Source organism: Anabrus simplex, chromosome 14, assembly GCF_040414725.1.
Source record: "Anabrus simplex isolate iqAnaSimp1 chromosome 14, ASM4041472v1, whole genome shotgun sequence".
In the NCBI taxonomy this organism is placed as follows: Eukaryota; Metazoa; Arthropoda; class Insecta; order Orthoptera; family Tettigoniidae; genus Anabrus; species Anabrus simplex.
In genome coordinates this window covers 78,570,712-78,588,526 of record NC_090278.1, presented here as the reverse complement: position 1 = coordinate 78,588,526, position 17,815 = coordinate 78,570,712, and the positions used below count along the sequence as shown (strand labels likewise).

General features: G+C 37.1%; 1 protein-coding gene across 2 annotated transcripts in view; it reads right to left on the bottom strand.

Annotated features, from left to right (window-relative positions):
- LOC136885300 (zinc finger protein OZF) overlaps positions 1-17,815 on the bottom strand; it is a 37,327-nt gene that overhangs the window by 6,646 nt on the left and 12,866 nt on the right. The window contains exons 3-5 of one of the 2 annotated variants that reach the window (XM_067157810.2): positions 15,368-15,493; positions 12,370-12,443; positions 5,636-6,492 (exon numbers count right to left, since the gene is read on the bottom strand). In XM_067157810.2, the coding sequence (XP_067013911.2) occupies positions 5,886-6,492; positions 12,370-12,443; positions 15,368-15,493 (807 nt within the window). In that variant the 3' untranslated portion in view covers positions 5,636-5,885. Of the gene's footprint in view, positions 1-5,635; positions 6,493-12,369; positions 12,444-15,367; positions 15,494-17,815 lie in introns of those variants that run through there. The other variant, XM_068230358.1, reaches the window with a different exon arrangement.

The window sequence follows — 17,815 nt, the reverse complement described above, 5'->3', positions numbered from 1 at the left end:
CTGATCTTCATTTTATCCTAATACCCTGTGTATTGTAAGTGCTATCCTTACAAAGAGGACAAGAACAAACAGGAGCACATATTTCCATTCACTGTTAATTCCCTGATGAGAAAATATAGCCTTCAAGCTTACTTTTTCAGGTACTATAAAGCATAAGAACAAACAGTGGCATTTTTCATAGACTTTTTATTGCCTTTGGGTGTCCAGTTACTTTAAACATTATGTCACAGTTGTTGCACAGACAAAATTTAACTAAACATTTTGAAAATCATGCTGAAATTGATTTAAGTCATTGGGCCTGAGCCATGGAACTATTCCGTGCTTCATCTTGCTGGACCACGAAACTGTACAGTTGTCTCACTTTACTACATAATAGCTGCCTCTGTGGATCAGCGGTAGAGTGTTGGCCTCCGGATCCCAAGATAGCGGGTTCAAACCCGGCAGAGGTAGTCGTATTTTTGAAGGGCGGAAAAAAGTCCATTCGACACTCCATGTCGTACAATGTCGGCATGTAAAAGATCTCTGGTGATACATTTGGTATTTACCCGACAAAATTAATCAAATCTCAGCCATAGACGCCCAAGAGAGATCCGGTTTACTCTGTCTGCCATCTAGCGGACCTAGAGTAAAACGGAACGTCGAAATTGATGAGCAGACAGCCAGATGGCGTCAAATAGAAATGTCTGCACATGGCAGCTGAGGCCATACGATTATTATTATTATTATTACTACATAATTCAAATTTTCTTCAAGACACGGCAGAGTGGATAGCATTTGGGACTCTTCATCTCCAATGTTATATACTCTTTGTTAATATAGATCAATAATGTGCTTGGTAATATTAGTTTGAAGTGAGCTATCTCTAGACATTGAGATTCCCTTGTAAATAAGATGGCTGCCAGCAAACGACTGAAAGTTACCAATATACAGTAGCGTAGCCACCATCAGCCAATGTGGGGAGGGGTGTCTGTCTGTTAGGTCATCAGCCCAGAGGCTGGTTGGATCCTCAAATAGCACCACCAAAGGCTATGCTGTTATAGGAAACCCACAAAAACCAATGACAGCACCAAAATGTGGCATATTAGGCAAGATGAGGAGTGAGGTAGTCTGCCATTGCTTTCCTCACTGGGTCAGAGTGTGCTGTTGTAGCATGACTAAGCCTTTGAGCAATACCTTTCACAACCCTCAGACACATACGATGTGCTCCGACTGTCATTACTTAGCACCACCCATACCCCAGCAGCTTCCATATTGTCACAGCCATGGATGAGACTGGGACTTCGGTGGAAGGTACACTTTGCTCTCGCCTGTGCCAAGAGGTGGATGCAAAAGTACTGTATACATCAAGAATGGGGAAGGGGGTTGTAGTTACAAAATGATGGTAGAACGCAATGGAGAATGAGTGACTTGTCATTATAAGAACAATGACACAAGTGAATTATAGATCTGTTGGTTCTACAATAAAATGTCTCTGAATGTTTATTTTGTTTGTCAGTTCTGTTCATTTTCTTTTTGTAAAACTTCTATGGGGGGGTTCAAACACCCCCCCACCCCCAGTTAACGCCCCCTGGCTACGCCCTTGCCCATATATAACCCCTTTTATAAAAAAGTAATGACTAGGAATACTTTTTAGTGAAATTAGTAATGGTATTAGTAATAGTGTGAGTTATGTGGAAATCAAAGAGGAAGTGAAAGGAGATGACCGTGTTACAGCCCAGCAGGCGGACTGTGCATGGACCCGTGATGCTAATAAAATAAAATGTATTTAAAGTATTCGTGGTTCGTGACTTGGATGCCATTTATTTTCATGTTCATTTAAACATTCAAAGCTCTTGTAAGTAAGAAATTTCTCATCATGCGAAAGCTTCACTGTATTTCCTTCAAGATAATCCCAGCCCCAATTCAGTTTCAATCCAACCAATATGCAGGCCTCAATGGGTTATGACCTGCTTTTTCTGGCAATTCACTTTACTTATATCATTGCTAACACTTCCCATCCAACATGGCAATAGATTTTATGATCACTAAATAATATTTTGTATGTAATGACTGGAAGTTTTAAAAGTCTGATCTATTACTGCCTGGCTTTGTAAGATAATTGATTCTAAAAGTATGACACTAAATTTTGTGCAATTTGATGTAAAGTGAATTCCAAAATGAAGATAAAATACAACACAGTAAAAGGGAAATATGAAAAATTGTGCCAGGGTATCTGACTAACAAGGAGATCTTGGAAACATTTCCCCACTGATTTGGCCCTTCAGTATAAATGAAGATCAGGGCATGAACTTTCACCAGTTCTAAGAAAACTGAATTTGAGTAGTTTGACATGGCGTCACAAGATCAGCAAACGCAACACATTCTCACAACACATGCTCATAATCGATGGCTGTATCAAGTGTGCTTTGCAATGAAAGATTTGAAAACTCTTGTTATTTGTGAGAAACATGATCTCTGTTCAGTGTGCCAGATGCCACATAAATTGCAGCTTTTATTGTTTTTATGATTAGCACCACTGCACTACATGTAATAATCTATAGTTGGAATGCCATTCTTATAAGGGTATATATCTTATATAAATGACAGACAACAAATATTTTGAAGAACATATGTGAAATACAATTTGTGCATGCTCTGTAGCACAACTGTTTACCCAAATGTGAAATGAGAACAGCACAAATACTGTGAAACCAAACTCATAATCATCAGTTGTAAGTGTACCTACAAAGTTCTTGAAACAATTACTTCTTAAGAATAAGGTACTTATGCCATTGGTAGCAAAATTGTACAGTGCGGATTCAATAATGGCGCAGTGTGATTATAAGCATGGAAGGACCACTTCAGCTTGTTCTTAAACTGCAGTTCTTCTGATAAACAAGACCTCCTCCAGCATGTGTCACAATATCCTTGACAACCATGGATGGCAGCTGTACCTACTTTTCATGAATTTTATAAGGCTCTTCATAATCTAAAACCAAGAAAAGCTCCTGGACCTGACAATAGTGTCCTTGAGTTCATAAAAGTGGAGGCTTATCTCTGAAAACTAGGCTTTTGCATCTGATCCTTCTAATATACAAATTGTGCAAGGTCCCTGTTGACATGACGTATTCCACCACTGTCACCATCTTCACAAAGGGTAATCAAGCTTTGCTAGTAATTACCATGTCATATCCCTTCTCTCCTTCCCTGATAAAAATATTTGCTAGAATTCTATTGAATCATCTCCAGATAGTCTCTAAGAACATACTTCCCGAATCCCAATGTGGGTTCCATCCCTCAAGAGGCACTACTGATATGATCATATGTTCGGGACAAATCTAGGAAGAGCACAGAGATCAACAAAAGCCTTTGCTTTTTGTGCTCTACAGTATGGAAAACATCTTTGATACAGGAGCTAGAGAAGCAATGTCTTTGATTTTAAGGTGATTTGGATGCCAAAAACACACTGATGGATTGATACAGGCAGTCGATGATATGCTTGAATAAGTGTTACACCAAAATCAAACTTCAAAACAATTTCCCATCAATAATGGGTTTAAGTTAGGCTGTGTATTTGCACGAACACTCGTTTCTCTGTACCTAGCAGCCATACTCTAACGAGACATGTCTGAGAACAACACAGATGTGGAACTTAAGTACAGGCTTCATAGAGGCCTATTCAATCAGGCCAGACTCCAATCCGAAGTACTTACTAGTCTCACTTATGTAACTGAACTGCAGTATGCATATGACAACAGTTCTCCAGTTCATACACCTGACGAGCTGTAAATATCAGTTAACTGTTTCACTAGGGCAGATGAACAATTTGGCTTAACCATCAACATTCCCAAAAGAGATGTACTTGCACAGCCAGCTCCTGGAAATGCTTTCCCAGATTTCAGTACTTCTATCTCCATTATCATTTCCTCTATCTAGGAAATATTCTCTCTTGTTACTGCTCAATGGAGAAGGATACAGATTATGTGCTGCCCATATAGCTTGTCGACATTTTACACAACGGGGCTTCCTGAACAAAGATATAAGAATATATACAAAACTGATGATGTGTCGAGCAGTTGTCATCTTCACCATACTCTGTGGATGTGAAACATGGATGCTATATTGATGTGATATGAAGAAATTTGAATACTTCAGTCAATAGAAGCTCAGATATATTATGATTGTCAAACAGGATTACTACATTCCAAACACAAACAGTTCCTAGAGAGGGCAAAGATGAACAGTATGGAGGGCCACCATTGTTGGTCACAAACTTAGATGAATTGGACATGTCCAGATGACCAACTTCCTTAAAAAATTCTGTGCAGTGAAATCAATAGAGGGAGGAGATCCCATAGTACCCCCTCTGAAGCGCTATAAAGATCAGATTAAGAAGACTTTCAGGAGCACTGACAATGATTCAAATACTTGGCACATCATTGCAGAAGACTGCATTTGCGGCACACAACTACTGTACCTTTGCAAAATTTGAGCATGAAGAATGTAGACAGGATGTACAAAAACATCAGAGGCATAAACAACACCAGGCTCAATCACAAGCTACACCCTCTAAAAGATGCAACCAATGTAGTCATATGTTTCATGATACATTGCAATCCTTAACCATCAAAGACGTCTGCACCCCCGAATTCAAATATTGGAACAAGAGCAAGAGAATATGAATATCTGCCACTGCCAACGACTTCAACAAATACCGTGGTCATCAGATGTGTGCATTATTCTTTCAAATGACAGATTGATCAGACTCTTCATCTGGTCAATGTACAAGTTTGAGAAACAACCTCTCAGCTGTTTTCCATCAACTTTACCCTTTGCTTCTCAGTGATGTCTTGCCAGATAAAAGGGCCGAAAGGAATTCATTATTCACCTCTGGATGTTTGGAAGTAGGCGTGCATTAAGGGCAATCTTTAACTCCTGAATGGATTCATGCATTATTCTTTTGCTAGTGGTTTAACGTCTTACTAATACTAAAGGTTTTTGGTGACAAAAGAATAAGAAAGGACTAGGACTGGGAAGTTAACAGCTGTAGGCTTTATTTACATACAGTCCCAGCATTAGCTTGCGGTAAAAAATTGGAAATCAGAGGAAGCTATCTACAAGGTTGCTGACGATGGGTTTCCGACCCACATTCATATCGAAGCAAGCTCAATGCTACACAACACATACTGCATGGCCAACCCTCTTGTTACTGTTGTTCTTATTGACCATGATACTTGAAGCATTCTTCAATAACATGTCACCTCATAGGTTCATTTCTCCTACAGCATGCAACATTTATAGTCCAAGACTCGGAGACACATACAGTGATAGGAAATACTAAAACTTGAACCAGTTGCTTCTTTTGTAGGTAACATGATGGTATTTCCATGCCTATTCTTTATTTGATTTCTCCTCCACAATTTCCCTTACTGGAAATTTGAACCCCTCGGTAGACTAATTCTTCCTTGAGATCTCTACCCTGTATAAGTTTGAAGGGATGATTTAATGCACCCTGCCATTCAATTACAATCAAGTAACAGTGGACTGATTTAATTCAGTGCTGGTTCGTCACTGAACTTTTCAGTGCATTGTAGAAATTGTGACAGCTCTTCCTCCGAACTAGCAAGTAGCGAAGTATAATCTGCATAGTGGAGGTCTAAGATTGTGTAATAAGTGAAAATTTATTACAGTGAATGCAGTTATGGCACTTCAAATTACATTATTTGGGACCTTGTTTCTTGAAGGCTGTTTTAGAAGAGCTTTGCTGCATAACAATCATTGACACAACTCCTCATTAATGTCCTTTGGCAAATAATTTTTCAGGCCTTCTAAAGAAACCTATTTTTAAGAGTAAGGTAATGTTACAATAAACCTTTCAGAGTAGAACATGATTTTTGCTGCAAATTTTATTCACAAATTTTCTTCTCCTTGTTGTGAATTAACATATGAATTTTTAAAACAAATATATTGTTAAATACCTTATTACACACAGAGCAGGGGTAAGGTTTCTCGCCTATATGTTGCATGATGTGAGGTTTCAATACACACGCGTTGATAAAAATTTCGTCACACACAGGGCAGCGGTGACATTTCTCGCCTTTTTGCCGTTTTAAATGAGTTTTTAATGAATCTTTCCTTCTGAACGCCTTTCCACACGTAGGGCAAAGATTAGATTTGTCACTTGTATGAACTAATAAATGATTTTTCAGTCCACCTTTCAGCCTGAACGACTTAAAACAGAAATTACAAACAAATGACTTCTCACCTGTATGAATTAAAGTGTGCCTTGCTAGATCGTACTTGTCCCTAAAAACTTTTCTACACTCCTTACAGGGAAAGGGGGTTTTATGCTTGTACCTTATAACCTCACCAAATTCATCTGAATCATTTCTCAACTGTGTTGCACTTTGTGAATCGTTGTATTCCTTATAATTATTACTGGATTCACTTGATGACTTACAGGAGATTTCTTTCTTGACCCCAGCGACATCTAGATGTACTGCAGAATGGTTTCTAGAAAGGAGAACACAATTAATAATACTCTATGAGCAGAATAATGTCTTCTTGTTTCATCATATTAAAATTACATTCCTAATCGGCACAATGCACTATGAACACCCTTCAATGTTCTTTTCTTGTCTGACTAACCGGGCACTTCCTCACAACAGACAAGCAGGTCACCCCAGGCAACAACTCAAGAACGTGCATGCTCCGATCCTCTCCAATGACTGCTAACCATTATTTTTATTATTATGACTTCTTCAACTGGTCAGTTTAAAAATCACTAGATTACCACTTTGTTGGGGAGCCTGAGATCAAGTCTTCTGTGCTACGATGATACAAACCATTATATGATTTCTATCACCCTACTTACTAGAATACAAGTGAGAAGGAAAAAAGAAATTGAAACTACTGCCTATATTAGGGGCTAATGGGCTGAGGTAGAAAAAGCAATTGGTTCACCTGGAAGAACATGTGTTCGGTTCCCTGTCAGGAAGTCTAAAATTTTTTAAATGTAATTTCCACTTCCGGAGGTGCACATGGCCCTGAGGTTCACTCAGCCTACATAAGAAATGAGTACCAGGTAAATTCCTGGGGACAAAGGCAGCCAGACGTAAAGCAAACCACACTACCCCATCAAGTGCCGAGGTTAGGGATAATGGAAGCCTTTACCTTCCACCACTCCAAGGGCCTTCTTGGTCTGTACAGAAATGAATTGTTACAGTTCTGAAGTTATAACTGAATTTTATTGTACTTGATTGCATGGGAGACAATACCTTCTGAAGTCAAAAGGTCATTTTGTAATTTAACATTACACCTTTGTATATATTTCATAGCATTAAAGTTTCACTCTTGTTGTGATTTTAGAACCACAACGCAGTAAAATACACAGCCCAAAAGTCTTTATGTGGACCAAAAGTGAACAATCGATCAATACACAGATCAAGTTTGAAACGTAGTTGCTCACCATCTAATTTCAAATACAACATACATCTTTGTGTGGTAATCTCACTTACTGAAAGACAGAAATAATTATCAGGATTTTGCCATATTTCTTAGTCACCCATATGACAGTCATTTTGGCCTTTCATATAGGTACAGACCTGCTTTTTTGCTAGCTGCTTTACATCGCACCGACACAGATAGGTCTTATGGCAACGATGGGAGAGGAAAGGCCTAGGAATGGGAAGGAAGCAGCCATGGCCTTAATTAGGGTACAGCCCCAGCATTTGTCTGGTGTGAAAATGGGAAACAACGGAAAATCATTTTCAGGGCTGCCGACAGTGGGATTCGAACCCACTATCTCCCGGATGCGAGTTCACAGCTGTGCGCTCCTAACCACATGGCCAACTTGCCCGATAACAATCCTGTTTTCCAAGGACGTATGGCAACTCTATCTATGCGAAATTATAATATTTATTTTTGAAACATCGCCTCGCACCTCACATGCATCGGTTCTGAAAAACCAAGCCTTAAAGATCTAGAGTAGGTTCCTACATTCTGTGCTCATTCATTTTTTCTTACTTATTTTACAGTTTATTTTATCTCTGCTGTATTTTTATCTTGATGACACACCTATGTGGATCAGCACATTTCAAAAAGTTTTTAATCACTGATGAGGGACCTTAGTGTCTGACAACTGGTTATGAATTATAATTTGCTGTGCTGAATTGACTGTTGGATTTTGATAACAATAACAATAATAATGGATATATGATGCAAATATATTGCTGTCCAAATATTGGTTAGAAGAGATTGTGATATTCGTCATGTTACAAAAGAGATTGTGAATATTAACATCTCCTCAGCAAAGCAGACTGTTGCCCTCTGAAAATAGAATAAACTGTATTCTTTCCTGCAAAAAAAAAAAAAAAAATATTTGACTTGACACTTTGATATAGAAATGATGAAATGATTTTGCACAACTGAAAACTGGTATTTGCTCAGATATATTAACAGAGTCGCTAAATGCCAACAGTGGGCTGGCGACAAATTAAGAAGGAATCTATGGGAGGGTTGAGGCAGATAAAGGTGTAGGCAGCCAGCAGCAAACTGTTTATATTGTAAACTTTCTTTTGTCCTTTATATTTTGACAACTTACTGCACGCAAAATAAATCAAATGTCCTTTAACTGCAAAATATTTCTAAGGAAAGGAAATTCTAAATGAATATTCGACACTCCATGTTGTACGATGTCGGCATGTAAAAGATCTCTGGTGACACATTTGGTGTTTACCTGACAAAATTCATTAAATCTCGGCCATAGACCCCCAAGAGAGTATCAGTTTACTCGGTCTGCCATATAGCAGGCCTAGAGTAAAATGGAACGTTGAAACTGATGAGCAGACAGCCAGATGGCACCAAACTGAAATGTCTGCACACGGTAGCTGATGCCATTCGATTATTATTATTATTATTCTAAATAAATAAACAAAATGAAAAATATCTGGACATTATCAGCACAAAACACATAAATATGACTTGGAGAGTGGTTAAGACATTTACAACATTTACATTTACATTTACAACTGGTTATGAATTATAATTTGCTGTGCTGAATTGACTGTTGGATTTTGATAACAATAACAATAATAATGGATATATGATGCAAATATATTGCTGTCCAAATATTGGTTAGAAGAGATTGTGATATTCGTCATGTTACAAAAGAGATTGTGAATATTAACATCTCCTCAGCAAAGCAGACTGTTGCCCTCTGAAAATAGAATAAACTGTATTCTTTCCTGCAAAAAAAAAAAAAAAAATATTTGACTTGACACTTTGATATAGAAATGATGAAATGATTTTGCACAACTGAAAACTGGTATTTGCTCAGATATATTAACAGAGTCGCTAAATGCCAACAGTGGGCTGGCGACAAATTAAGAAGGAATCTATGGGAGGGTTGAGGCAGATAAAGGTGTAGGCAGCCAGCAGCAAACTGTTTATATTGTAAACTTTCTTTTGTTCTTTATATTTTGACAACTTACTGCACGCAAAATAAATCAAATGTCCTTTAACTGCAAAATATTTCTAAGGAAAGGAAATTCTAAATGAATATTCGACACTCCATGTTGTACGATGTCGGCATGTAAAAGATCTCTGGTGACACATTTGGTGTTTACCTGACAAAATTCATTAAATCTCGGCCATAGACCCCCAAGAGAGTATCAGTTTACTCGGTCTGCCATATAGCAGGCCTAGAGTAAAATGGAACGTTGAAACTGATGAGCAGACAGCCAGATGGCACCAAACTGAAATGTCTGCACACGGTAGCTGATGCCATTCGATTATTATTATTATTATTATTCTAAATAAATAAACAAAAAGAAAAATATCTGGACATTATCAGCACAAAACACATAAATATGACTTGGAGAGTGGTTAAGACATTTACAATATAACCAAAAATCATTTTTATACCACCTTTTGTTCAAATATGACATTAATAAAATGTTGCAAATGTATTTCTGTTAAACATAAGAACCATGTTCTCGTGCTTCAGGTTGTTAAGTTGTATTTAATTCAAATTTGGAAAAAAAAAAGAAATCAGTTGAAAAATACGTCATGGAACCCTAATTTTAATTAGTACAAGAGTCATCCAGACACAGAGTCAAATCTTGAATATATTTTATGTGATACAGACTGTATTAAGCACTTTGCCACACACAGTATAGTGAAATTCCTTGTACTGATGGTGTTTATTAGGAAAAGTTACCAAAATAAAACTAATACTATTGCTAAAATCTTCATTCAATGATAATTTTTGGAATGGTATATCCAAAAATAATTCAAACTCCTTTATTACTGAGACCCTCTGAAACTCACTAATTTCTGGATGGTAAGTATATAAGGCTGATCATTTGCCATGTTTTTCGTCCTTGTTAGAATGGGACACCTATGAAGGCAGGCATCATATTAAGGAGCCATCACATCACTGCAACATCATCTTCTCTAAGCACTGTGCTCAATATGGAGTCACCTCAATCTTTCTGTTCTTTTTATGTTGTGTGGTTATTAATATGTATGTAAGTCTTTGTAGTAAAATTTGTCTTTAATATGTAGGTGATTTCAGTGCTCTCCTGATAAATAAATAATGGTACTTTAGGGCCCTAACAAATACAGAACCATAAGGGATTCCTTACTGTCTTCATGTCAATCCAACACATTTCTGTATATTCATCCAAAATATTTTTTCTAATTTTGTACATAACAAAATACCACTAGAAGACACCACCATCAGAAAGGTGCCAACGGTCAAGTACCTAGGAGAATGGATCTCTACAAACCAGAGTGAGAAGCTAGCCTTAGACACCAAGTGCATTGAGTCTGAGAAGGCTTATCACTCCTGCAGAACCATCAAAGTACCTCTCAAAAAACCTCAAACTCAGGCACTATAATGCGGTAGTGAAACCATCTGTTCTCTATGCCTCTGAGTATCTTGTGTTGACCAGAAAAGGCGCCCTCAGAAAACTAGAACTCGAAGAAAAGAAGATCCTGAGGAGAATACTGGGACCCATAAGAGAAGAGGAAGGCACCTAATGAATAGGGCACAACAATGAAATATACAAACATCAAAAAGGCATCGTTACTTGTGTTTAAAAAAGGCGCCTGGTCTTCTATGGGCACCTAACCTGCATGAAACCCTGCAGGCATACCAACAGGATCTTTGCTGTTGCAGATAGAGGGAAGGTGTCCAGGAACAAGTGGATCTCTTCGGTCTAGTTGGATCTGGAACAACTGGGGATCTCACATGAATCCATACATGACCGCCCATAGTTTTGGCAAGCCATCCAGCAGGGAATTTTTCCAATGTAACTTACGAGTAGGAAGAACACAGGAACCAGCAAACCCATGTGAACGGATGAAAGAAAGCTGGCTCACAGCCAGAGAATGAAGGAATACTGGAAGAGGAGAAAACAGAAGGCCCAAATGATGAGAAGATACGAGCCACAAGGTCTGCGGTAGGCCCAAACGACAAAGAAGAAGAACACCACAGTGTATCAGGCCTCGAAATGCCAGTTCTGTCGATAGTCAAGATATTAAGCTTTACGACTCCCAAACGCAATTAGTCCATGAACAAGGGTTGATATTTTAATTATTTCAATATTTTTTTTAGTTAAGACAAAAATCTGTCCATATATGATGAGAGAACCTAAAGAGAGGTTCACCCTAAATGTAATTTTTTATATCAGATTTTGAAATTTCCAATTAGGAAGCAAAAATAAAAAAGAGGTAGTTGTGTACAATCGTGATGAATAAAAGAAACATAATTCCAATATAACTGGTCTGTTATTGGAAATGATAAATTATCCAGTTCACCCATTCTTTGTTGCCAGCATGTTGCACCAGTATGCCAATTTGGACTCATCAGGTGGTAATTAACACATTGAGATTGAGTGGTAGGTCCAATAATGGACCAATTATACTGGAATTTTGAATTAACTCATTCCGGGAAAGTATTTCAAGTTCCCTGTGGGAATCAAAATCTACATCATCCGATAGCCTAACAAGCATTACTTTTTGTAAGAGGGACTAAGTCTCTGATAGAGCATTGGCACTGCCTGAGGCTCCAAGTAGCCTGTGCAATGGCCTCCATTACATGCCCTAGCCATGCTTCTTGGTATGTATGCTAGTTACCAACCGATGAGCGCAAATTGGCATACTGGGGCGAAACACTGGCAACCATGAATGAGCTAGCTGTAAAATTAATAAGTTCAATAATGGACCAATTATGCTGGAATTATGAATTTACACATTCAGGACAAATATTTCAAGTTTTTAGCTGATTTGAAATCTATACAAAAAACTAACAATTAAGATATTAACTGAGTGTGATGCAATATACTGGGGACTAGTTTACAATGAATAATTAAAATTAGCACTTACTCATTTGCAAATGTTCCACTGTCAAGATCATCATCATCATCATCATCATCATCATTGAGTTCTTCTTTCAGATCCTGTGAGAAAACAAGAATGTTTTGTGCAGCACTGAAATCATCTGCTCATCTTGTTCATATCTACATAATACAGAGCTTATATAACATTTTTCAGTGCCAATATCAACTTGCAAATACTGTATAAGAAAATTTCTTTATAATTTTATGCAATGGGTATCAGTAATAATGACATGTAGCTGAAATTCTTTTAATGTATTTTAGCAGATTGAAATTTCTCTCCTGAGGATTAGTAAGAAATTGAAAATTAAAAAAGTCAATAAGGAAAATGATTTAGTTCGACTTAATGTTTGTCAGCAGTGAATAGAATGAAAGGAAATCACATAGCATATTGTGAAAAGTAAAATATTAAAAACGGAGAACTTGGTTACTCATTTATATCGTCTGTATAGGTTTTTAGTGACGGATCGGCAGGAAAAGTCTGGGATTGAGAAGGAAGCAGTCATGGCCTTAATTAAGGTACAGCTCCAGCATTTGGTTGGTGTGAAAATGGGAAACCACGAAAAACCATCTTCAAGGCTGCCAATAGAGGGATTTGAACCCATCATCTCCGGAATGCAAGCTCATAACCATGCGACCCTAACCGCACGGTCAACTTGCCCAGTGATATGAGAAAAACTGTCAGCCCATGAATTTATGTGGACCTCCTGTTGCTGTTCATGCCAGGGCTTCCAAGAAATATTTTGCAACGACATAATGCTAGGCCGTACACAGCAAATTTATTATAGGAATGCCTCCGCAACATGGTCACACTCAAGTAGCCTGCTGTTAGCCAGATTTATAATTCACTGATCATATCTGGGACTGCCTGGTGTGCCAACATAAGCAACCTAGAAGTTTACATGATCTTGAGGAGTAGTTGCAGCACATATGGGCAGCTATGCCTCAGAATACCATGTGAAACCTGTCTGCCGCCATGCCTGCTTGCATCACATCCTAGCTAGAGGAGGACCCACTGGATATGAGTCAACCTTCATGTGTTCAGTTTTCTGCTCTCTACAGCCAGTAAGACAACAGGGGGGAGGGCTACTAGACTTTTTCATGCTTATTATCCCTTCCTGGCAATGTGGTGCGAACCCACTATCAATCAATCATTACTGATCTGCATTTAGGGCAGTCGCCCAGGTGGCAGATTCCCTATCTGTTGTTTTGCTAGCCTTTCCTTAAATGATCACAAATAAATTAGAAATTTATTGAACATATCCCTTGATAAGTTATTGCAATCCCTAACTCCCCTACCTATAAATGAATATTTGCCGCAATTTGTCCTCTTGAATTCCAGCTTTATCTTCATATTGTGATCTTTCCTACTTTTAAAGACATCACTCAATCATATTCGTCTACTGATGTCATTCCACGCCATCTCTCCACTGACAGCTCAGAACATACCACTTAGTCTTGCAGCTCGTCTCCTTTCTCCCAAGTTTTCCCAGCCCAAACTTTGCAACATTTTTGTAACGCTACTCTTTTGTTGGAAATCACCCAGAACAAATCAAGCTGATTTTTTTGGATTTTTTTTTCCAGTTCTTGAATCAAGTAATCCTCCTATCTCCTTAATGGTAGCTCACAGTCACATGACCAAAACCATACAACAAATTCATGTGGTGCCTATTTTCTACCATTAAACAGGGAGATGGCTCCTTGATGGTGTGGGCTGCAATTTTGTGGTATACTATTACTCATATTCATGCTATTCAGGGAAGAATTACAGCCAAGGATTAAGTAGTACTTTTAGGTAACAAGAGCAATTTATGTTACGGATGTAATTTCATAACAAAGACGCCATCTTCTGGGATGAAAATGCCTTCATTTATACTGCTAGCTCTGTGCATGCAGTGTTTGACAAACTTGTACACGAACTTCAAGACCTCTCATGGCCTGCCCAAACACCTGTCCTCGATATAATCAAATATGTGTAGTCCATTTTAGAGCACAGAATCTCATGCGTATTTCCTCCCTCATCATCACTGACAGAACTAATCGCTGCACAGCATGTTGAATGGTACAAAATTACTCTGGAAACAATACATGAATTGAACGAATACATTCAATGAGGAATCACTGATACAAACAAAATGTGGTCCAATGCCAAGTAAAACAAAAAGAAAAAAAAAATCAAAATCACTTTATTTGCAAATGAGGTGTCTACCTTGGTGTTAAATGATACACAAAAATACATTATTATCAAGCACTAAATTTTGAAATAATAAGAATAAAATTCAGTATTACACATATTACACTAACAATTTTTCTATTAAACTCACGGCTCATACTTAAAAATTTATATTATTTACAAAATTCTACTCATAATGTCTTTTGTACTTACATATATAACCAACTCATATACAGTAAGTGGAATCAATTCAAATAATACTACACAACTCCTATAAGATTTAAATTTACAATGCAATTTTTTTACCCACTTCAGTACCTAACATGCATCATGTTAATTATTTTCATTTAGATGCTTCCATTATTGCGACAACCATATGCACATTTTTGTTCAATCTATGACCACACGGTTAGCAAATACAGTGGGCATCAAATGGACAAAAACTCTGTCCATCAGGTAAAATAAGTAATGCAGAAAGAGATGATCATTTCTTAAATGAAACAAGTATTCCTGAAACAATAATCATAGTCAAATCCAAGGCTGTGATTGGGAGACATCTGTTACTTCAGAAGATGAAACGAATATTCATGACTAAGCCACAACTACTGCTACCATAAAAGTAATGTAAGTAAAATGGAATGTAATCATACTGTAATTTTAAATATTTGAATGAACTTCAAACATCTTTATCCTGTGTTACAATAAAGAGTTCTTAATTTGATATCTCTCAGAAGAAAATTTATTGTTTGAGTATGTCAATTTAATGAGAACCTAACACTCAAAGTATAAACAGAAAAGTAGAGAACATTATTACCTGTATTATAAGTTCCTCATTGATTGAATCTGAAATTTTCTCATCATCTTCTTGGTCATCAGACTTAAGATATGGTTCCACCTTTATATCCAATGGATTTGTACAGGGTAGCTGAACATCTTCCTCCTGAAACATATTACAAGCAGGCCTACCATTCAAAGATCTATTCTGGAGACTGTATATAACATCCAGAAAATAAGCTCATGTTGCAAATAAAATTAATGAAATCAACGGAAATGAAAGAAAAAAGAACAAAGTACAGTTTATTATTTACAACTGTATGACATTGTTACTGCATGATAAGGTACTCAAAAAATTTTCAATTAATATCATTCCCTCAGTTGTCTATTTACAGTGTTTCCTTCTCTGGGGTATTTCAATAACATTTAGCAAGAATTTATTCAAATATACACATAATCAATGATAAATTACATTGCAGATGAATATTTTACTTGCAGTACATGAGGAAGCAAAGAAAGGGAATGATAGTTATCATTACAAGAGCCAAAAGTGAGGTCTTATGCATGAATTGAAAACTTCCTGGCTGAGTAAGAATTTCATAACAGATATGTGAAAAATTTTCACTAGAGTAGCATACAAAATTTTCTGTCATATACTACTGAATTACTTTGATTTTATTTTAAAACCAAACCAAACCAATGGCAGTGCAGCCCTTGAAGGGCCTTGGCCTACCAAGCGACCGCTGCTCAGCCCAAGGCCTGTAGATTGCAAGATGTCATGTGGTCAGCACGATGAATCCTCTCGGCCATTATTCTTGGCTTTTGAGACTGGGGCCGCTATCTCACCGTCAGATAGCTCCTCAATTCTAATCACATAGGTTGAGTGGACCTCGAACCAGCCCTCAGGTCCAGGTAAAAATCCCTGACCTGGCTGGGAATCAAACCTGGGTATTCTGGGTAATTGATTTTATTTAAATAATATTCATTTCATCACACTTTCAGGGCCGCCATCTACTAAAGACTGATCATTCAATGCTCACAATTAGGATATATGGCATAATTAACAGAGGTCAAATTTTGTCCTGTACTAAAATCTCATGCGCATCAATAAGAAATCAAGACAGAGATAGAAAATGAATTTTAAAACAATAAGTCATTTGGAAAATTAATACAAAGAAGTCCAGTATGGTAAAATTTTTATGAATGTCTATTTTCAAACCCGTTTGCGCAGTAAAATATTCTTTATTGGGGAAAGGAACAGAATCTATACATTTGGGGAATTTACAATAGTATGAAGTCCTGTCAGTTACAGATAAAACAATATTGAAAATACCACTATCGTCTTCATCACGACCAATATTTTCTCATCATTAGGTTCACATAAACTCTCATTTTCACTAAATAAATCATTATCGTGATACAATTCTCTTTCAATATCATCAATTAGCAAAGATCACAAAACAATGTGCGATGAGGAACCTATACTGTAAACAAACAGCGCCTGGCATCACTCTTTAGGTAAGGTTGAGGCATCTTTTAATGCTGCTAATAGCCGTCGTTTTCGTTCTAGGAATATTCAACTACAGCACAACCTTTCTTCTTTTGTGCACTTACAGTCAAATATTCCGCCTGCCTCATAACCCCTTAACCCTAGAACACTAACCCTATTTTGCCACACATTATTACTAACCCTTCATAAATTTGACTACTCCAATTTATAATTGTTATATTTTCTATGTAACAGCTTATATTTGGCAAGATATTGGATATTTAGAGTTCCTATAGTGTTGTAAACTTAACATGAATCAAAATACGTAGATATTGAATAATTTTATGTGATTATTTATTAAATATAGAAAACTTGTCACACAAAAAATATTAAATGAACATGTTTTATAAGAAATGAATTTAATAACACAACATATTCAAATAAACCCTTCAAATTATGAATATGTGTTATTTACATCACAAAGAAACCAAAACTACCAAGAAAATAAATAAAATAAGTATAAATGTAAAAAAAAAAGGAATGAAGACACATTATACTTTTAAGTTCACACTGTCACTAACCATTCATCAATATGACGACACCCACCCAATTATTACAAGAATGAACAAAGATATAAACAATAGCACATGCCACAGTCATTAACTGCTTGAAAAAATCAGCTACACAGAATGGTGGCAGGTATGCATGCACGGAGGGCAATAAACTATAACGTTCTGCTACCTACCGTCGTAAAATTTACAAAGGGTTAGTGTTCTAGGGTTAACTAAGAATTATTAACAATACATAAACCTCCATGGCTCAGATGGCAGCACGTCAACCTCTTACCGCTGGATTCCGTGGTTCAAATCCTAGTCACTCCATGTGAGATTTGTGCTGGACAAAGTTGAGGCAGGACAGGTTTTTGTCCAGGTAATCTGGTTTTCCCTGTTATATTTCATTCCAGCAACACTCTCCACTATCATTTCATTTCATCTGTCA